Source organism: Pinus tabuliformis, chromosome 2_2 (genome assembly GCF_031772625.1).
Source record: "Pinus tabuliformis cultivar Carrire ecotype Pingquan chromosome 2_2, CPIR1, whole genome shotgun sequence".
Lineage (NCBI taxonomy): Eukaryota > Viridiplantae > Streptophyta > Pinopsida > Pinales > Pinaceae > Pinus > Pinus tabuliformis.
The window spans coordinates 860,549,948-860,572,718 of NC_142300.1; the positions used below are offsets into that span (position 1 = coordinate 860,549,948).

Sequence of the window (22,771 nt, forward strand, 5' to 3'; positions counted from 1 at the left end):
AGGATGAGGTAGGGCATCCAAGATAAGAGTAATCAAAGAGGACTGATATTCTTTGAGGATTCAGGATTGGAAATCCAAGATAAGAATAATCCTAAAAGGACATACCCGGTGAACATGTGGATGGGGTATGTGCCTTAGAGGTAGTGTGGTAGCTCACTTAAAGCCTCCTAGCATAATTCTCTCAAGTAAAGTTGAGCTTGCCTAGTTAAGGCCTTCAATGACAGTGCTGGTTATGATATAGATGCTTGACAAATGGCTTATCAATTCGACTCTTCTTATGAGAATGCTTCAAGATTGAGATTCCTTGTACTTCATGATGGGATTGTGAATACCTCCCTAGTTAAGAGGGAGTGTTGATAATAAGTAATAAAAGGCCAATTAACATCACAAGTAATTATCAAGTAAGGAAAGTCAAGAATAATCTACAAAACCCTTGATTTTCCAATAATTACCCCCTTAAGGATGGGGTAGTTCATCGCCCACCAAGGGTCGGGACGTGAATGGGTTCCTTTAATGATATGAAGGGCACTCATGAGCCCTAGGAACCAGGGCGATGGCCAGAATGATAAGGGGTATAAGTCATGTTTGGCTTGTGCCCATGTGCTATATTAAATGTCTCGACAATCTTTTGCATTTTATGAACTGTGGGGAACTGCCGGAACAGCAAGAGCATCTGTCTCCGAAGGAGAGCAACATGCAAGGGACAACTAACTAACATTGGGACAATTGTATGGTACTTAGCAGCAAGCTATGGACAACAAGCAAGCATGGTGCAGTCAACGCATAGGTCAGGATGGCAACATGGTGCAACAATGGCACATAATGCAGTACAGTCATGGTTAATGAAGCGTGATGAGATGCAGCATAGTGATGATGGGTGCAACATGGGCAGTGCGATGTGGTGCAACATGATGACGAAATGCAGCACAACGATAGGTGAAGCAGTCACCTTGGAGAATCAGTTGAAGCAATATGTCTTCAACTGATCTCATGCAGATATCATAAAGTCAAAATGTTGACTTCTATTGTAAATGTACTCTCTCTCTCTCTCTCTGCTGAACTTTGAAGAACATAAAGGAAGAATTGATCAAGGGTTTCCCCACATTGGGGTTTGTCCCTGGCTGGTGCCACATCTTGTGTCCTCTTGTCTTGGCTTGTCTTCTGCGATTTATATTTATGTTCTATCTGTAGTTTACTTTAATGCTGATGTGATTGCTAATCTGGAAAAGATACTGTGAAAATTAAATAAATTGCTCTAGCATAGAACATACCTAAATTTAACATGGTATCAGAGCTGAGGTGAAGACAATGCCCAAGCAATAGTGAAAGAGCAATCACCAAAGACAATTGGGACAGGACAAAAGGATCAATGGGATCATCATCCCTCTTGTCATTCAGTAAGGGTGAAGTTGAAGCAGAGAATATTATCAGAATGGCGAAGCGGAAGTTTCTGATGGCTTACCTAAAGATCACTTCATTGGCAAGTTCGGATCCAAGGGTGGAAGGAAAGGCGGATGCCTTGGTTGCGATAAGTTCGGCCATTATGTGAAGGAGTGTCTGAATAGCAGAGACACATCTCTTGATGAAGATAACAATCATTCCAGGGACATATTGAAAGGAATCACTGGTAATGCAGGTCATCAAGGAAATGGTTGGCTCTTCAAAGAAAGCAAGGAACACCGACACTTCATCGGATAGAAGGGTGCACTCTCTAATTTGATAGAGATGGAAACAATCGTGGGATTATACTTGGAGCCGATGCCACCTATCCCGAAAAGGGTGTAGGGAATGTGACCCCTCAATTGAATGAGGGTAACTCGATTCATTTACAGAATCTCTTTTATGTACCTGATCGCAAGAAGAACCTGGTGTCCATCTCGAAAATGGAAGTCAAAGGTTTCAGGGTGGCACTCATCGATGGAAAGGTACGTGTTTGAAAATAGACTTTTCAAAGATGTTTTTGAGTTCAAGGTTGTATCAAGTTGTAGGAAGTCCATTGGGGACCATGTCCATTGACACAACACCGAAGGTCTGTGAGTCAGATGGTGACAGAGATGCCTGAATTCAAAAAGAGCATGAAAGTACATAGCTGAGATGTATCGAAGGAAAATCTGAGAGGAGGGACCATTCCCTTCATGTAGCAGGTTCACTGATATGAAACAACCTGAGGGGTTTGAGATTGATGATCAGGAATCTCACATATGCAGGTGGAAGAAAGCCCTCTATGGCTTGAAGAAAAATACCCCGAGCGTAGTATGAGAGGACTGATAGCTGTCAAATGAAGCTGAAGTGAAACAGATCCAAACCATTACTCGAAGGTTGTGGATGATAGACCTCTCATACCAAGCACCCTCTGAGGACAACCTATTTCAAATAGGTGCAGACCCTCTCACTTGCAGAAGTAAGAGGGAGTTGGATTCCATATGTGGAATGATAAACTGCAAGCCTGTGACTACCTCGAGGATCTCAACTTTCAGAAATTATATGGTAGTGATGTCGGACCAGATTTGGGAAATGCCTCTGAGTCTCATCAACTCATTCGCGTTGATGTTCTTGGTGAACTTCCGTCCAGACATATGTTTTGCAGTTAGCATGGTGAGCTCATATTTGGTTGAGCCTCACTGGATTGGTGCCAAGAATCTTCTGAGATATCTTCGGGGCGCTATCTCTCATGAATTGCGATACACTGCCGGAAATATGAAATTGCATTATTATTCGAATGCTGATTGGGCAGACAATGTGGAGGAACACTAGAGCACTTCTCAGTGCTGGTTCTCTTTGGATTCTGCTTCGATATCATGGATGAACAGGAAGCAGAAGTCGGTTGTTATAAGCACCGCCGAGTCCAGATACATAACTACGAGTATGATCTCGTATGAAGCTGCCTAGTTGTGGAAGCTCTTCAGTGAGCTGTTTGTACACATGATGAATACCACTGTGATTCTCTGTGACAACTAGAGGTGGGATTTGATTATTGAGGAATCCCGTATTCGATGATTGCTTCAGCAGATAGATACTACCTTATCTGGGATATGGTAATTTGATGAGCAAGGAGGCTCCATCACACTGAGATGATGTACAGGTCGCTACACTTTGTCAAAGCCCCGAGGGAAGATCAAGTTTGTGATTTTCCCAAACGACTTGGAGTCGTCGAGAGACCCTTGTAAAAGGGTCCTGCAAGTTGTATATATTGAGCTCTGGGAGCTCTGGGGGCTTGCAATTCTTACTGGAGCAACATATGACCACGGGGTGACTCACCCTCCCCTGGTGGTGCAAACTGGACAGGATGATTCGCTCTCCTGTGACCAAGATGATTCACTCTCTTATGTAGCAGGATGATTAGTTCTCTTGTGAGGTCTGGATGATGTGTTCTCCATGATGATTATGTAGTAGGATGATTAGTTCTCCTGTGAGGTCTGGATGATATGTTCTCCATGACGATTATGTAGCAGGATGATTAGTTCTCCTGTGAGGTTTGGATTATGTGTTCTCCATGATGACTATGTAGCAAGATGATTAGTTCTCCTGTGAGGTCTGGATGATGTGTTCTCCATGACGACTATGTAGCAGGATGATTAGTTCTCCTGTGAGGTCTGGATGATGTGTTCTCCATGAGGACTGTGTAGCACGATGATTAGTTCTCCTGTGAGGCTTGGATGATGTGTTCTCCATGGCCATTGTGGAACAAGATGATTCGCTGTCTTGTGGGACAAGATGATTCGCTCTCTTGTGGACAAGATGATTCGCTCTCCTGTGGAGAAGATGATTTGCTCTCTCTTGTGGGACAGGATTGATTAGTTCTCCTATCGAGGCATCCTACCCATGCAGCCTGGGACTCATGGGAAGTACCTCTCATCTGATGAATGAGCAGGGAAATGAGGATAGGGACCATAGTAGTACCAATGGACGCATCGCTGTAGCTACCGTACTCCCTATGCTAGGATGACCTTCATTGATCTGGGATCAATGATAGTGGTTTGGGATCAGTGGTAGGAGTTGTACCTACGATGACACTGACTTCGGGTTGGTTGAGGACTAGTCTGGGACCAGTGGTACATACTTTGAGACTGACTTAGAGTCAGTAGAGTACTGGTCTGGGACCTGTGGTAGGAGTTGTACCTACGATGACACTGACTTCGGGGCAGTTGAGGACTGGTTGGGACTAGTGGTACACACTCTGAGACTGACTTTGGGGCAGTGGAGAATGGTATGTCACATTTTCGATCATTTCTTCTTCTTCATGGTTCAGCAGAGCAGAGCAGAGCCAGCAGAGCTGAGCAGAGTTAGCAGAGCTAGCAGAGCCAACAGAGCAAGGCAGAGCCAACAGAGCTGGGCAACGCTGAGCAGAGCAGTGCAGGGCACTGATTGTAGAGATAGTACAGTTGGACACATGGATCAGCGGATGGAGTTCTCCCTAGTTGAGAGGGAGTGTTAAAATTGGCAACTAGGGCCAAACTCCATGTGGGTCATCTTATTTATGGCAGCTGATATTTTTATTGGATGCCTCTCATCAAGAGGTGTAGGATTGATCTAAAGATCATCCGATTCCGGTAAGTATTTATGAAGTTATGAATTTATTTATGTTATAAAATAAATTGTTAAGTCAGCGAGCAACTTGAGTAGGCTGAGAAGCCTAATAGACATATCTATTCATCATGTTCGTTTTAGTATAAATAGAAGAGGATTTGAAGTCATTTGTCACACACACACTCACTCTTGTGATCTCACTTCATCCTATTTTGGGTTTGGTGAAGATGAGAGCTAGAGGGAGTGCCCTAGGGTATACGTTGCCCTAGATTACATGCCCCAAATCTAAATGCAGTCATGGGAGAATAAGCTCTACGTTGCTCAGAAAGCCGAAAAAGCCAAAATTGTCGGAAAAGCCAGAATTGATGGAAAAGTCGGAATTGCCGGAACTAATGGAAAAGCCGGAAAAGCCAGAATTGTCGGAGAAGTCGAAAAAGCCGGAACTGACGGAAAAGACGGATGAACTGGAATTGCCGGAAAAGTTGGAAAAGCCAGAACTGCCGGAAATGCAGGAAAATCTAGAAAAGCCGGAACTGCAGGAAAAGCCGGAAATGTTGACTTCTATTGTAAATGTACTGTCTCTCTCTCTCTCTGCTGAACTTTGAAGAACATAAAGGAAGAATTGATCAAGGGTTTCCCCACATTGGGGTTTGTCCCTGGCTGGTGCCACATCTTGTGTCCTCTTGTCTTGGCTTGTCTTTTGCGATTTATATTTATGTTCTATTTGCAGTTTACTTTAATGTTGATGTGATTGCTAATCTAGAAAAGATACTGTGAAAATTAAATAACATGCAGATATCATAAAGTCAAAATGTTGACTTCTATTGTAAATGTACTGTCTCTCTCTCTCTGCTGAACTTTGAAGAACATAAAGGAAGAATTGATCAACGGTTTCCCCACATTGGGGTTTGTCCCTGGCTGGTGCCACATCTTGTGTCCTCTTGTCTTGGCTTGTCTTTTGCGATTTATATTTATGTTCTATTTGTAGTTTACTTTAATGCTGATGTGATTGCTAATCTAGAAAAGATACTGTGAAAATTAAATAAATTGCTCTAGCATAGAACATACCTAAATTTAACAAATGCCATGGTGGAGGAGTATGCCTTCATCATGAAGAATGATGTCTTGGAGGTGGTGCCGAGACCAGAGGGAAAATATTTGGTGGGCTCTCCCCATGTCTACAAGATCAAGCATGGGGATGTGGGAGCATCGTGAAATATAAGGTAAGATTCATGGAAAAGAGGTTGTCATAGGTAGAGGGGATCGATTATGATGAGACCTTTGCCCCAGTGACCAGATATTTGTTTGTCAGAGTTGTTGCAACCATTACAACTCATATGGGGTGGAAGATCCACTAGATGGACATTAAAACAACATTCTTCAATGGGGTTGTTGAGTAGGAGATTTATATTGAGCAGCCGGAGGGATTTGAAACATGCAATAGAGAGACACACATATGCAGACTTAAGAGAGCCTTGTGTGTGCTAAAACAGGGCTCCAAGTGCACGATATGCTCAGATTGATAGTTATCTTCAGGGACTGGGCTTCACCAAGAGTGAAGCAAACCCCAACCTCTACTACATTTTTATTGTAGGTGACCTGGTGTTGTATGTGGACGATCTAATTTTGACAAGTGCAATTAAGCTTATCTAGGAGTGCAAGAGAGATCTTGCAGGTGAGTTTGAAATGAAGGATATGGTGTTGATGCACTATTTCCTTGGTCTAGATGTTTGGTAGGGTGATGGAGAGATCTTCTTGGGGTAGGGTAAGTACGCTCTAAAGATTCTGAGGAGATTTTAGATGCAGGATTGCAGGCCCTTGACCAAGCTTCTAGTCACAAACTGGAGGAAGATAGATACATCTAGATTAGAGCGAATAGACCCTTCACTTCATCGACATTAGATAGGGTTGCTAATGTATTTGGTAAACACGCAACCAAACATATGTTTTGTAGTTAACTCTTTGAGCCAATTTATGCTTGAGCCTTCCAAAGCACATTGGGTTGCTGCCAAGCACGTATTAAGATATCTCAGGGGGACAGTATGTTGAGAAACGATGTGCTAGATAGTTTATTGCTTAATTCCTCTTTCTTGATAATTACTTGTGAATGCTAGCTATCTTGTTATTAAAATTATGTTCTCATCATCAAGCAATTATTCAAAACTTCAAAGCATAAAGATCACAAAGAGACAAAGAACACCAGAAAAACGGCTCCAAGCCAAAGCAAAACCCCGCAAAGGGGAAAACCCAACAATCCTTCTTATAGAATCAAATCAAAATGAGATATCCAAGACCCAAGACAAGACCAAGACTAACACAAAGATCGAAGTCAACCAAGATGCTTGAGATCCTACACATTTAGGGTGGCCAATGTGGCAACAAGATCGGTACCAAGTTTGGGGATGTTGTTTGTGATGAGCACAGGATCGATTCCATTGGGAGATATCAAGGCATTTCTGATCTACAGCTAGAAAGGGTTAATGTTTACTGCAATGAGGCGAGTTGTGGGAGATTTGTGCCCTGTGCTATGCTCATGGATCTAGAGCCTGTTACCTCAGACAACGTGAGGATCAGCCTTATGGCCAGGGCTTCAGGCCTGTTAACTTCATTTTTGGCTAGTTTGGGATTGGAAACAATTGGGCCAAGAGCCATTATACAACGAGGCCTGAGCTCATCGATTTCATACTAGATGTTGTAAGGAGGGAGGTTGAAAACTGTGATTTCCTTCAAGGGTTTAAATTGTGTCGCTCTATGAGAATAGGTGCTAGATCTGGGTTGGGAACCCTTTTGATCTCCAGGATAAAAATGGAGTACCCTAATAGAATGATGCTCATTTTTTTTTTGTTTTCCCTTCACCCAAGGTGTTTGATGTAGTGGTGGAGAATGCCATGTTTTGTGTGCATCAATTAGTGGAGAATTCAGATGAGTGTATGGTGCAGGACAATGAGGCCATTTATGACATCTATTTCAAAAATCCAAGCTTACAATTCATAGCTTTGGTGATTTGAAACATCTGATATCTGCAACAATGAGTGAAGTCACTTGTTGCCTGAGGTTCCCTGGTTAGCTGAACTGAAATCTAAGGATTCTGGCAGTGAATTTGATCCCCTTCCCCTGCCTTGCGTTAACATCATGCACACTATATATTTTATCTATATGGTCATCAATGTTTTCAGTAGGGGCATCAAAGTTTTCATTTAAGTTTGATAGAAAAATGTGTTTCATTGGTTCTGAATCATCTTGTCAGCAACAATTCAGATAGTTGGTGGAAAGTCAGTATGATTACTACCAACATGTGTTGAATGCTATTATGCTAAGTTACCAGGATTCGGATCCGGATACGGATCCGGATGCGGATCCGGATACGGATCCGTCAGATTTTTTAAAAGCCAGGATCCGGATACGGCGGGGAAACGGCAGGTATATATAGTATATAAATATTTTCCATGGTAGGTAAAAGGCTACAATATTTATGGTCACTAGTCTAACCTCTATTGGTACAATCTGAAGACCTCAACATGTCGCTACATCATTATGTGTAGACAAAATTGACCACCTCTAAAAATAATTTGTAAGTTGTGTGTGGTTTGTAACAAGGGTGACTTGCAAACTTGCAAGATGCCTCTAGACCTTGAGCCATTAATATGTTTACTTACTTTCGGAGAAGATAAACCGTAGCTAGTCAAAAAAATTACAACTTGTAAAAATACAAAATTTTAAATGTATAACTTGTATAATATTTAATATATATTTTAAATATATGATACAATAAATTAATATATTTAATTTTATAAATATATAAATTTTAATATTTCTATTTATCCTGCAACACAAATTATAATATAAGTAATAGAACATAATTTTAAATTATAATTTTTAAAAGACAAGTTTATAATAATTATAAATTATAAATTTTGAACGGTATAAATATAAATGTAAAAAGTAACTTTAAAATATCATAAAGTTTAATTAATATATAAATATAAAAAGTAACTTTAACAAATTATAATATAAGTAATAGAACATAATTTTAGATTATAATTTTTAAAAGACAAGTTTATAATAATTATAAATTATAAATTTTGAACGGTATAAATATAAATGTAAAAAGTAACTTTAAAATATCATAAAGTTTAATTAATATCTAAATATAAAAAGTAACGTTAAAATATAATAATTAATATATAAATATAAAAAGTAACTTTAAAATATAACAAAGTTTAATTAATATCTAAATATAAAAAGTAACGTTAAAATATAATAAAGCTTAATTAATATATATAATGCGGGTCATGCGAGATGCCGAAAACAAATGGGAGAGTTCACGAGCCATGAAACAACACAGTGGACCTGTAAAAAACCAAAAATCACCGGGATGCGTGTTACAACGAAGGAAACATTTTTAAACCGGTTCCTAGGCGTATCCAAGCGAATCCGGATCCGGATCCGGATCAGATCCGGGGATCCGCGAATCCAGCCCCCAAGGTTGACGGATCCGGTAACATAGCTATTATGTGATAATTTATATTTGTCGAAGCATTTCATTCTCGGGTCTGTGCTTCTTTAGCCATCTTTGTTGAGAAGCTTTTGCTTCACCTTGAGGGAAGGGATTTGTATCACATGCTTCACGTTGAACCAAGAATTTTGAGAGGTAACTGATTTTGAGGCATAGGGTACATTCATTCCTTAAGATCAATTCACATTCAAAATGGGAAGAACAATAACTTGCAAATAGTTTTTTTTGTAAGTTTATTAGCGAAATTGCATTGTAAATGGGTGCATTTTCAGTGGAAGCCAACACCCTCATCGATTTTGCCACCTGGAGGATCATAGCTTTTGATCTTCATCCATGTGAGCATTGTGGAAATATTTTCACCCTCTCACCTTGTATCAATAGTAAATACCAATGATTGACAACTAGGCATCTAGTTTTGAATCTCTAACAATCATGCATGTACAAGCAAGCTTGAGCCATAGCCAGAGCCAGATCCTCAAGTCTGAACTAGAGTCAGAGCTGTAGCCAGAGACAGACTCATTCCATGAGCACAATTTGGTCTGTGCCCTGCCTTAAACCATGACCGGTAGAAGACTTCGGCTTCCACTACCCATTTAGTTTGTGGTCTTCCTTAAACCACTAGATTGAGTGAATACATTCAGCCATTAGTAGCTGTCCTCATCTCTCTGCTTGGACTCACATACACCCCTTCGGATTAAAGGGGGAATGTTGGACACCTAATCCATTGGGGTTATGGTGTGGAGTGCAAACCATTATGGTGAGTCCAAGAGATCTTGGAAGTTGAATCCAACAGCCATAACATTGTATTTATACCTATATCATCTTTAATGAAATAGTAATTCACACATATTTTTTCATTCTGGTTTGCACAATCCAACACATAGTCCTCAAAATTTCCTTGTCATTGGTGAGGGAGAAGTTGAAGCGTTCTGGATCCAAACTTGATGAGAAACGAACATTCATCGAATGCTGCATGGAAGGTTCTACAAAGGGCCTTTGTACTCGATTGTGTAAGTTGTTCTAAATTAGAGGGTTTCCTCATGGCCATCACCTCCTTCATAGACATAATAGCAGTAGGTGACTCACCACCCAATGGATTGCATGGTGGACTTTGTTTTCAATACCCAAAGTAACCTGAAGCTCCTCCTTATTTGCATCCATTTCCTTTGTATCAGGACTTAAGCTTACCACAAGCTCCTCCTCCAGGGCAACAAAACTCCTTTTGAAGGAAGAGGAGGCCAGTTACACATGTTCTTGCTCAAACTAGAAACTCCAGGTTCCATCAATTTGGCATTCAGGAATCAAACATTGCTTTGATAAACCCGTCATTCGTAGAACAATTGACGGTGATGTATTTTGGAGGAAATCTTTCACGGGATTGATTTCTCCTGTGATATACATAGTTACTTCCTCTTGACACATGAGAAGGATGAACTTCTAGAATGAACTGTGAGTAAATTATTCCCAATGATAGGGTAAAATGTTTTTCCACCCCACTATATTGTTTTTCACTAAATCTTTGGGAACATTTTTTTCTTTGAACAATCTAAAACATTTTGACCTTTTATTAGTTTTTCCTTTAAATTAATATATGTTTTACTATTGTTAATTATTTAATGAAAGGACTGGGTTTTGCAGCAATGGAAACCTTGATGTTTAAGTGTTTAGAATCTAGATCATTGAGTGGGAAGCTTTTTCTTTTATTTTTTCAGCCTTTAGGTGAAGACACATCTGGGAGCTCTGTTTCATCACCAGGTATGTTTGTTCAAGGATTTGATTCCTTGAAGCTTTTGAGTCTGGAAGGAAATGGTATAGAGAGCTGGGAAGAAATTGCAAAACTTTCTCAGCTTACCAGGTACATTCAATAAAATTACTTATTCAGTAGTGAGCAAACTTGAAAACATTTTGAGTTACTGTCTAATATTCCTTGCTTTTTCAGATTGGAACAACTTCATCTGAGTAACAACATGCTGAAAAACATATTTTATCTTCAACATCAGAAATTAGATCATTGTTTATCAAATGAACCTGAGCCACGGAATGCTCAGCACAAACCATTTGAAAATTTGCGTTGTCTTCTTCTTGGTAAGTTGGAAATTTAATCTATTCTCAGGTTCCATTGTTTGATGCATGTTTTGTTCTATAATGAGACTTTTGGTTTGGTTGAAATGTCGTTGCATTTTCTGTTAGCGAGACTTGGTTTGATTGAAATGTTTTTGTCCTAACTAGTTCTCTGACAAATTCAAATGCTGCAGGTGGAAATAAAATTGAGGATTGGGCTTCTATAGATGCACTGAATCTATTCCCTAGTTTGAGGGTAAGCATTCCTTAAATTGTTTTCTGATGTTTGATATAGAACCCAGTTTTCTGCAACTCGATTCCTGACTATCAAGGATGCTTGAGAAGGTTCAAGAATCATACTTGCTTCTTTTTGCATCAAAGTGAATTTCCAATGTTGTCTAACTTGTCCGAGTCACTTGGAAATTGGAATCAACTGAGCTTGGCTCTGTTTGAACTGTGAAAAGGTGAATCCGTCGAGTCAGCATAAGATTGGACTGAGGAAGCATTTGACTTAGCTGAGTGATTGTCTAACACGGCTATTGAGTCAGAGATTGACTATGGCAGAATTGAGCCCATGCCTCCAAAATTATATATATATATAATGCTTCATCCAGGTCATAAAACGTCAAACGTACCTCATTTTATATGTGTAGCTTGCATTTTGAGAATTTGGATGGAGGTTAGCAGCAACACAAGCTAATCTAGAGGACACTCTTGAGGAATTAACCATTTCACTCTGTGATATGTGATATGCTTCTCAAAGTCTATCTCAACAAAGAGTGTGTCAAGGCCCATCACAAAACATTAGGCCTATTCCATGCCTTTCCACACAATTTTAATTTTATTAAGAATGAAAGACCCTTTTATCTTTGTCTACTTAGTTTGAATGATCTTGGGAAAAGTATTGTTGACTCTGAATGTCAAAGCCTTAGCCAAGATTTTTTAAGGGATGGTGAAAGGGTGATGAGTTGCTACTTGTAATCAACATAGCATTAGTTGCTTTTGGAAAAAACTTAATGATTGCTTTATGAAGATTGTTGTCCAATGATTGCTTCCTGACAACTTCTTTGTAATCCTGCAACAGGTCATGTTCATCAAAATACCAATTGGTCTTGTAAAAATCACATGGAAACCTATCAAGTCTAAGTACTCTTATCTTGGGCCATTTTCTAGAGAGTTATGGACAATAAATCACTTTCAATGTATGATAACGGATCCTTGTTTTCTTGCCAGCTAACTTGCAAGAAACCACACCAAGGTCTACATGGCCACACTATGATCCTTTCTGAATTCCTAAGATTGGAATGCCATCTTGTGGTGTGCCACACATTCTATCTAAATTGGCCTACTAGGTTATTCTTCCATTTATGATAAAAATCCATAATCTTTACGGTGTAACATGAGAGAGAACTACTAGAACAGTTGCAATTGTCACCTAAGCAACTTATCATCTTTAGTTTAGGCTAGCTCTCATTCGGATAAATGGGGGTATTATCCATAAGTAGGATTACTAATGCTATCAAATTAGGCAGAAGGTGACAATAGAGTAGCTTTAGCAAAATAATATTTCTTGTATTTTTGGGAAGTAAAAGAGTGATGGAAGGAAATAGAGACTAGTGCCAATCCAACAAGGGCAGTGGAGTCAAGTGGCTATCATAGAGGGCATATTTTATTACGGATTAACAATGGGAATAAGGTTAGAATCTTTGATAATTGCCACTGTTCTTGTTGGAATTTAATGCAGAAATTCTACATGGGCTCAAAGAGGGTGCTACGTCAATTAGCAGCCAAATTTTAAATTGGGATGAATAGGCTTGCTAGAATATCTAGGATATACAAAGGGAACTATTAATCATTAAAGACTATGATAAAGAAGGAATGAAGAAGCGTTACCACACTAAACACCTTCCAAGTAGTAGATTTTACTCCTTAATGGATCAAGTTGCTAGTCCTGCCTATGTAGAAGAATCTACACCATGTCAAGCTTTAATCTGTTAAAGAGTGCAGCTAGGGGCTAATTCCCCTCCCTAGAAGCCTGCTATGAATAAAATATATATATATATATAAATAATATAAATAACAACAATTATAAATAATGAATAATTAACTAATAATTAGTGTTGAAGAGTCATGTATCCAAAGACGTGACCATTCGTGAATGGGTACCTAACTAGGTATATAATTGGGACCCTTAGTTGTAATCAATGTAGAAATTTCTGTTTTCCCACCTCGGTTTTCAGTTTCTCCTTATTTCTCCCATGTAGTTAAATGCCCATTCCCATAACCATACATTTAACAGACTGAAAAAATAAATATTGCTGAAAACACAAATTCTGGAAATTTTTCAGAATGCTGGAAATTGCAGAATTAAAAATCAGCAATCAAAAACAGCCATTAAAACACTGATATTTTTGGTCAACTTGACCCTGGAAAAACCCCTACAACTCTTGGGGAAAACCAGTTTGAGAGCTCTTCTTTATTTTTGAAAATTGTCTTTTTACAGTGAGAATTATTCAGCAAAAAATCAGCAAGCAAATTTACAACTTATCTCCTTTCCCGTGCCTCACAGCAATCTGGAAATTACAGCAAACAGGACAGCAATAAATGTTGTACGGCCTCCGTTTTGTGTGCAGAAAAATCAGCAAACTGCTCCTCGATTTTTGTGCAAAAATCTGCCTTTCACTATGTGCTGAATCAGCTGTACAAATCTGCTCAACTGCTGCCTTGGAATGTATGCCAAGCTGCTGTCTCCTTCTCCTCCCTGCTCAGAAATCTCTCTTGCTCTCTTGCTCTCTTTCTCCCAATCTGCTCATGAAAGAATGAATGACCTTTTCCTCCTTTTCCTCCTTTAATATAACTCCAAGTGAATTTTGGGTGATCCAAGTGACTTTTGGGTGATCTCTAAATCCAATGGCTGAAATAGATTTAGATCAATGGCTGAGATTAAATGCTCATTTAAATCTCACTTTCTATTTTTTAATTCACCTCACTTTAATAAAGACCCACTTAGTCATTTATTTCCAAAGTCACTTTTCCTTTCTAATTTTTCATTAACTTTATAAAAGTTACTTTAAAATTAGACTTAGTAACTTTATCACTTAAAGTCACTTTTAAATTAGATTTAACTTTATAAAATTATAAAGTCACTTTAGGAGAAAAATTAAATTCTTTTGGACACTTTTCCCTAGGCCAAAGATCAAAGCCTAAGGGAACCACCTGTCCTCCGGTACCAAATTTCAACACTCCCTCTTACCGAGGAAGGTGTTCCTCACCACACCCATCTTGTCTCTAAAGTAGACATGCTTGCCCCGTGGTAAGGCTTTGGTAAGAATATCTGCAACCTGCTCATCAGTGGAAATATACTCAAGCTTCACAACTCCCTTCTGAACATAGTCTCTGATGAAATGATATCTGATCCCGATATGCTTTGACCTGTCATGAAACACTGGATTCTCCGTGAGTTTAATGCAACTCTGATTATCACAGTAAATCACTGAAGGTCTCAATGGCTCACCAAATAAGCCAAACAACATCTTGCGAAGCCAGATAGCCTCACAACTAGCTAGACTGGCTGCCATATACTCTGCTTCCGCTGAACTCAGTGCTACTGACTGCTGCTTCCGGCTGAACCATGACACTACTACTGAACCCAACCCAAAACAACACCCTGAAGTGCTCTTCCTATCAGAAGCACAACCTGCCCAATCAGAATCAGTGTATCCTGCCAATCTCACTCCATCTCTCTGCCTGTAGTCCAGACCATAATCCACTGTCCCCTGCAAGTACCGCAAAATGTGTTTTGCAGCCACCCAGTGAACCTTCCTAGGCTCACACATAAACTGACTCATCGTGTTGACTGCAAAACAGATGTCTGGTCTAGTGTTGACCAAATACATCAAGGAACCAATCAGCTGCCTGTACAATGTGGGATCCACCAACTCGGAATCCGAAGCATGAAGCTTCTTCCAGTTGGTGATCATCGGTGTCGACATGGGTCTACAATCCTCCATGTGGAATCTGCTAAGGATGTCCACAATATACTTCCCCTGCCCCAGGAAGAAATGCCCCTCCTCCTGCCACACCTCCAAACCCAAAAAGTAATGCATCAAGCCGATGTCCTTCATCTCAAACTCCGCCGCAAGATCTCTCTTGCAGTGCTCTATGAGTCTCTCTGCACCTGTAATGATCAAGTCATCCACATACAGCACCAGAATGAGGGGCTCCTCACCAATCACAATAAAGTAAAGGTTCGGATCTGCCTCACTCTTTGTGAAACCCATCCCCTGCAAGTATGCATCTATCCTGGAGTACCAAGCTCTGGGAGCTTGCTTCAGGCCATAAAGGGCCTTCTTCAATCTGCACACATGGGACTCCTTCCCATGCACCTCAAAGCCCTGTGGTTGCTCAATGTACACCTCCTCCTGTATGAAGCCATTGAGAAATGCGGTCTTCACATCCATCTGGTGGATCTTCCAACCCATCTCTGCTGCTATCGATATAATGGAGCGGATCGAAGTATATCGAGCCACGGGAGCGAAGGTCTCCTCATAATCAACTCCCTCTACCTGGGAGAACCCTCTAGCCACAAACCTCGCTTTGAATTTCTCAATGCTGCCATCTGCAGCATGCTTAACCTTGTAAAGCCATCTGGAAGTAACCACAGATTTGCCCTCAGGCCTCGGCACCACCTCCCAAACATCATTCTTCATGATAGAAGAATACTCCTCCTGCATGGCCTCTCTCCAGACCTACTGGCTAGCTGCCTCCTCATAGCTAGAAGGCTCAGAGTCAAGGATGCTGGTAACCATCGCCATATAGCTACAAAACCTCTCAGGTGGTCTACTCTCTCTGACCGGCCTCTTCGGCTCAGCAACAGATGTGGCATCTCTCAAGGTGTCCTGAAGCCACTTGGGCTTCCTCTTCCCTGAGCGCACTTCTCCCACCGGAGAATGAAACTCCTCCTCCTCATCATCATCAGTAGCCTGAACTCCTGACTGTTTGTCTGCTGTCCTCCTGCCTGCACCTGAACTTGTAGAAGCTGAGGTACCGTGTGAACTGTCCATCAGTGGACTCCCTAGTGAACTGCTCTGTGAACTGCTCTGCATGCTGCCCGGAGCACCACCCCTCTGGCTCGGCGAGCCACTGCTCACTGATGGACCTGACATCCTCATAGATGTACCTCCGGATCCTCCTGATCCCTGCCCACTGGATCCCTGCGACTGACTCAACTGCTGCTGAGGGTCTGGCTGATCCAGATACTCTAACTCCCGTGACCTCCTAAAGGCCCTGTCCTCCTCGAACTTCACATCTCGTCTGACAACAACTTTCCTCTGTGCAGGAATGTAAATCCGAAAGGCCTTTGAGGTCTCACTGTAGCCCACAAAGATACCCTTCTCTGCGGTGGGCTCTAGTTTGGTCCTCTCCTCCTTGGGTATATAGGAGTATGTAATGCATCCAAAGATATGAAGATGACCAAGATCAGGCTTCTTCCCACAGAAAGCCTCCTCAGGAGTCATGTGCCCCAAGGCACGATGCGGACTCCTGTTCTGCAAGTAAACAGTTGTGTTGCAGGCCTCTGCCCACAAGAACAATGGCAACCCCTGATCATGTATCATGGCTTTGGCAGCCCCTATGATGGATCTGTTCTTCCTCTCCGCAACCCCGTTCTGCTGGGGGTTGTAAGGAACAGTGAACTCCCTCCTAATGCCTGCCTCCGCACAATAGTCAACAAACTCTCCAAGGGTGTACTCTCCTCCATTGTCCGACCTCAGGGACTTGATCTTTCGACCTGTCTGAGTCTCCACAAGAGCTCTGAACTCCTGAAACCGCTTGAAGACCTCACTCTTGGTCTTCAAAAAATAAATCCAGGTCCTCCTGGAGTGATCATCAATGAATAACACATAGTACTCATATCCACTCAAGGAAACATGAGACATCCGACCGCTCACATCGGAATGAATCAAATCAAGTATCCCCGTCGCTCTGCTGGGAAAAGGGGATTTGGCAAACTTGCCCATCGCACAACCTCTGCAAGTATCAAAGTGATCAGTACTGAAATCTGGCACACCTGTGGTGATCTCCCGCAATGTCCTCAAGGCTCAATGATACATGTGTTCCATCCTGCGGTGCCAAATCTCACACAACTCAGAACTGCTAGCTCTGCTGTCGGTACTACAGCTCAATGCCAAAGGGGGCTGGAATGCAAACTTGTACACCTTTGCATGGCGTACACCTATCACTCTAGCTGAATCAGCTGGAGAGCCCCTGGGATACATCAACACCTGTCCTCCCCTGAACAGTACCTCATATCCTCTGTCCTCCAAAGCTGAGACGGATATGAGGTTCTTCCTCATCCCTGGCACATAAAGAACCTCTGACACCTTCAAGGGAGGTTTGGACTCCCTCTGAAATGTCACTGTCCCCACCCCGACTGCTCTAACAACTCTGTCATCACCGAGTACTACCTCAATATCAGTGCCACTCTCTGAAAGCTCTGAGAAGTACTCCCGGACTCCTGTCATGTGACGTGAAGCCCCACTGTCCACATACCAGATACCTGTAGATGCTTCGCTAATCGAGGGAAAAGCATGCTCCCTCTGAACCTGTGTGGCAGGTGATCCTGCACTAGAGGACTCACATGTAGTGAACGCAAACTCCCGGTCAAAACGACCTGCAAAGTCCTCAATCTCAGCTGAAGCTTCCACATCCTGGTTCTTCCCCTTCTTCTTCTTCTTCTCCGGACACACAACTGCATAGTGTCCCATCTTCTGACAATTCCAACACTTCATTTTGGAATAGTCCTTCTGTGAGTTCCCCTGTTTACCTTTACCTTTGCTTTTGCCCCCACCACTGCTTGTGGAAGCCTGCTTCTTCCCTTTGCCTTTCTTGCCTCCTGCCACCAGTGCTACATCCTCATCCTGCTCAACTGGCTTGGCTGCCCCAAGCTGTCCTTTCCTGATCTCTGTCTGAATACAATCATCCCAAAACCTCTCCCATGTGGGAAGGGTCTCACGTGCACAAACCCCATCAGCAAAGTTCAACCATGAACGGGGGAGGCCATTCACTGCAATCCGCACCAACTCAGTGGGTGGAATGGTCTCTCCAATCGCTGCCAACTCATCTCTCACATTAGTAATCTTTGTGAGATATCCAGCTGCACTATCATTACCCATCTTAATGTTCTTCAGCTTCTCCTTCAGGACCATCTTCCGGTTCTCATTGGTACTCTGGTAGAGATTAAACAATGCTGTCCACATCTCATGGGCATTGCTCTTTCCTCTCACATGAGGAATGCAATGGTCTTTGATTCCGTCTAGAATCAACCTCTTACCCTTATTGTTCTTCTTTTTATACTCAGCCAACTGAGTAATATCAGTGGGCACAACAACAGGGTGTTGTGCTATATGCACCATGATATCCCAGACTTCTGCCTCCTCAAAGATACTCTGCATTCTCTCCTTCCAAACGCTGTAATTTATATGCCCATCCAACCTATCCTCCACCCTCAATCCCAATGACATCTTGCTGTCCTAAAAACTGAAAAATAGCACTGCTGTGGTAAAGATAAAACTGCTGTTTATGAAAAATCAGTTTGCTGGAATTTTCTGAGTGAAAAAATCAGCAGCTGTATTTTTTCCTTTTGCTATCCCAAACTGCCCTTCAGCACTCAAGCTCTGATACCATGTAGAAATTTCTGTTTTCCCACCCCGGTTTTCAGTTTCTCCTTATTTCTCCCATGTAGTTAAATGCCCATTCCCATAACCATACATTTAACAGACTGAAAAAATAAATATTGCTGAAAACACAAATTCTGGAAATTTTTCAGAATGCTGGAAATTGCAGAATTAAAAATCAGCAATAAAAAACAGCCATTAAAACACATTAAAACACTGATATTTTTGGTCAACTTGACCCTGGAAAAACCCCCTACAACTCTTGGGGAAAACCAGTTTGAGAGCTCTTCTTTATTTTTGAAAATTGTCTTTTTACAGTGAGAATTATTCAGCAAAAAATCAGCAAGCAAATTTACAACTTATCTCATTTCCCGTGCCTCACAGCAATCTGGAAATTACAGCAAACAGGACAGCAATAAATGTTGTACGCCCTCCGTTTTGTGTGCAGAAAAATCAGCAAACTGCTCCTCGATTTTTGTGCAAAAATCTGCCTTTCACTATGCGCTGAATCAGCTGTACAAATCTGCTCAACTGTTGCCTTGGAATGTATGCCAAGCTGCTGTCTCCTTCTCCTCCCTGCTCAGAAATCTCTCTTGCTCTCTTGCTCTCTTTCTCCCAATCTGCTCATGAAAGAATGAATGACCTTTTCCTCCTTTTCCTCCTTTAATATAACTCCAAGTGACTTTTGGGTGATCCAAGTGACTTTTGGGTGATCTCTAAATCCAATGGCTGAAATAGATTTAGATCAATGGCTGAGATTAAATGCTCATTTAAATCTCACTTTCTATTTTTTAATTCACCTCACTTTAATAAAGACCCACTTAGTCATTTATTTCCAAAGTCACTTTTCCTTTCTAATTTTTCATTAACTTTATAAAAGTTACTTTAAAATTAGACTTAGTAACTTTATCACTTAAAGTCACTTTTAAATTAGATTTAACTTTATAAAATTATAAAGTCACTTTAGGAGAAAAATTAAATTCTTTTGGACACTTTTCCCTAGGCCAAAGATCAAAGCCTAAGGGAACCACCTGTCCTCCGGTACCAAATTTCAACAATCAAATCATCTCATAATTTCTTGCACGTATTGTTGATGTTCTATCTACAATTACTATCAATGATGATAAAACATTGAAGCAATTGTTGCAAGTGTAGAACATACAATAAAAATTAACATGGTATTAGAGCTTTGGTGGAGAAAGGCCTCAACGAAGTGTTAAAGTTTTGGAGTTGTTACAGCCTTGACGTACAACATATTTAATTTTGTTACTCCTACCTAAAGAATGCAAAGAATTCCATAAATTATGTGGACAATAATTCCTAGTAAATATGTCTAATTACCGAAATATAAAGAATGCAAGGAATTCCATAAATTATGGTGGGCAATAATTCCTGGTAAATATGTGTAATTACCGAAATATAAAGAATGCAAAGAATTCCATAATTTATGGTAGGCAGTAATTCCTGATAAATATGTCTAATTACCGAAATATAAAGAATGCAAAGAATTCCATGAATTATGGTGGGCAATAACTACTGGTAAATATGTCTAATTACTGAAATATAAAGTATGTATCTGCTAATAGTAATTTTTATTTGAACTCTCTTGAAGACTATATTTGTCATTATGGAATAACGCATAATTGAAAGTCTATGATTCAAGCATATGTCTTTTGAAGTTAGGTTGCTCAAATAAAGATTGGTTAAGACCCTTCTTCATAAACCTTTAGTGGCATTGGCAATAAAGAGGTGACAAGATTGAAGAGCTTTCAACTTGATATATTGCTCAGTTCCTAGCTTGATAAAGGTTTCCATGCATAACATACTATAATGTCACACTAAGTTTAAATATCGATGACCTCTCGAATCATTGGAATGAGAGCTATGCATCATCACTACATTCTTGTTTGAAGTATTCTTAGATAATCTCTTATCATCATAAGAGAAGCTCTATCAGAAGTTTGAAGACTTGCATCATAATATTCTGATATACCAATGGTCTATGTCAAATACTTGAAAAATGAAGATACATTAGAGGATTGTGTCAATGATCGACAAATTGTACGTAGTTATAAAGAATTCCTTTAAGAACCCTTCAAGGGAAGTTGTTGATGTGTAGCATATCATCATGGTATATGGTATGGGCAACTTGTGTGAGTGTAAAAAGAAATGATTAGAAGTTGCAAAGTTTGTAATTCCATATACTATAGTGATATTTCTTGCATTGACAAGGTAAGTTCAAATCTTTTAGAGGATTATCATGACACTCAAGCTCGATCATCCATGTGGTACCCTTTTGGTAGTTCATAATCTTATAATAACACAGTTTGGAATCTAATAATGGCACATATCGGAACCTTATTAATCTCAGTTAGGAGTAAAGTTTAGATCACCATCATGGTACCGCTTTAACACAACTCGGAATACTGCTATGTTATACTATTGTGGTTATAATATGTCATAGTCTCTAAATAGTCCGAGGACTACTTCTTGTAATCCTTTCTATTGAAATCTCAAAAGTATAAGCATATTGTGTAACTAGTGTTGTTATCTGAACCTCTGTATGACTAGATTGTCTAATATGGAAAAGAAGAATGTGACTGTTGCAAGGATCGAGGATGTCTAGATTACTGCAGTATGTAGACTTTGTAGACTTCCTTACAGTAAAAAATTATGTTCATTAACATGCTCAGAAGTTACGGTATGGCTTGGATAGTTGACTGGATCACTATGCTACCTTTAGCTGATGAACTGAGATAGCGTATATAGTGTGATCCTACATTAACTGGTGTTGGAATATCTAAGTCTGACATGTTAGAAACCCTTCATGCACTTTACTGATTTATTCCTACCTACTTGTTTTGTTAATTATCAAGTTATTTACCATGTTAATACTAGAAATAAATACAAATGCATGCTCAACACATTACAGATCATCAACTAAAGGAAATAGAAACAAGCACACAAGTGACACCGTTGTTTTTGGACTAATGTCTTCAGAAAAACCCAATGCGGGAAAACCGGTGCAACTATCTCAGGGTTTGATATATTAAGCAGTTTCATAATACAATCTGGGTGACAAATCCGGCTCACCCAACATAGAAAAATCTCGGCAGTAACACCTCTCTACTAGGAAGCAGATATTCTGACTGAAACCTCGGAAAAGCACTCCGGCAGCTCCACAGCTCCAATCTACCCCACAAAACCCCAGCGTCAGCCTCTAGGGACTGCATTAGCCTCTCTTTGGCCCAACGTTAGCCCAACATCAATCTGGCTTGGCCTGCGTCAGCCTTTGGAGGCACTGGGTCAGTCCTTTGGCGCTCTGCATCACCCACGCTGGCCCTCTGAGGCGCTGCGCGATTCTTGGCTGCCTCTGCATGAGCCCTAGATGGCTCTGCATGAACCCTTGGCTGCTTTTGCGTCCCTCTCTCCGGCTACTGCATTGATCCTCACGGTGTTATCTCCGCCTCTCTGCTTCTGTATTCATTGCCCCTCACCGGCAACTTTGATCACTCTCTCAACTTTCTAGACAAACCCAGCCCCAGAAAGTCGAAATCTTGATCTCTTGGTGTGTTCTCTAAGTGACCCTCAAGCCTCCTCTTATACTTTTCTCGTTGACAAATCAACGGTTGAGATTAAGTCCCTAATCAACGGCTAAGATTAGATCTGGCTTAATCCATGACTTTTGGACCATTCTAACATAGTTTTATATTAATTCACATTAATATTTTAATTTCCCTAAGTTTAGACTTAGGGACTCCATTAAAAATATTAATTATTTTAATATCTCCCAGACTGTTTAGAACCTGCCCAAACCCTTTCTGGGTATTGGAGATCTCATGTGCCTTAGCCTCTTCACCAATTTTCGTGGCTATGCACATCTGATGCTATCCCAAATCAACACTCCCTCTTAGCGAGGACTGTGCTCTAGTAATACTCCTCACTGAGCATCACTCTGATCATCCGGCATCGGTCCCTGTGTTGGTACTAGGTC

At 40.7% G+C, this 22,771-nt stretch overlaps 1 protein-coding gene across 1 annotated transcript in view; it reads left to right on the forward strand.

Moving 5' to 3' along the window:
* PFI (tubulin folding cofactor E / Pfifferling (PFI)) overlaps positions 1-22,771 on the forward strand; it is a 307,411-nt gene that overhangs the window by 223,723 nt on the left and 60,917 nt on the right. The window contains exons 6-8 of the mRNA XM_089405409.1: positions 10,756-10,898; positions 10,983-11,128; positions 11,299-11,360. Coding sequence (XP_089261535.1) covers positions 10,756-10,898; positions 10,983-11,128; positions 11,299-11,360 — 351 coding nt within the window. The remainder of the gene's footprint in view (positions 1-10,755; positions 10,899-10,982; positions 11,129-11,298; positions 11,361-22,771) is intronic.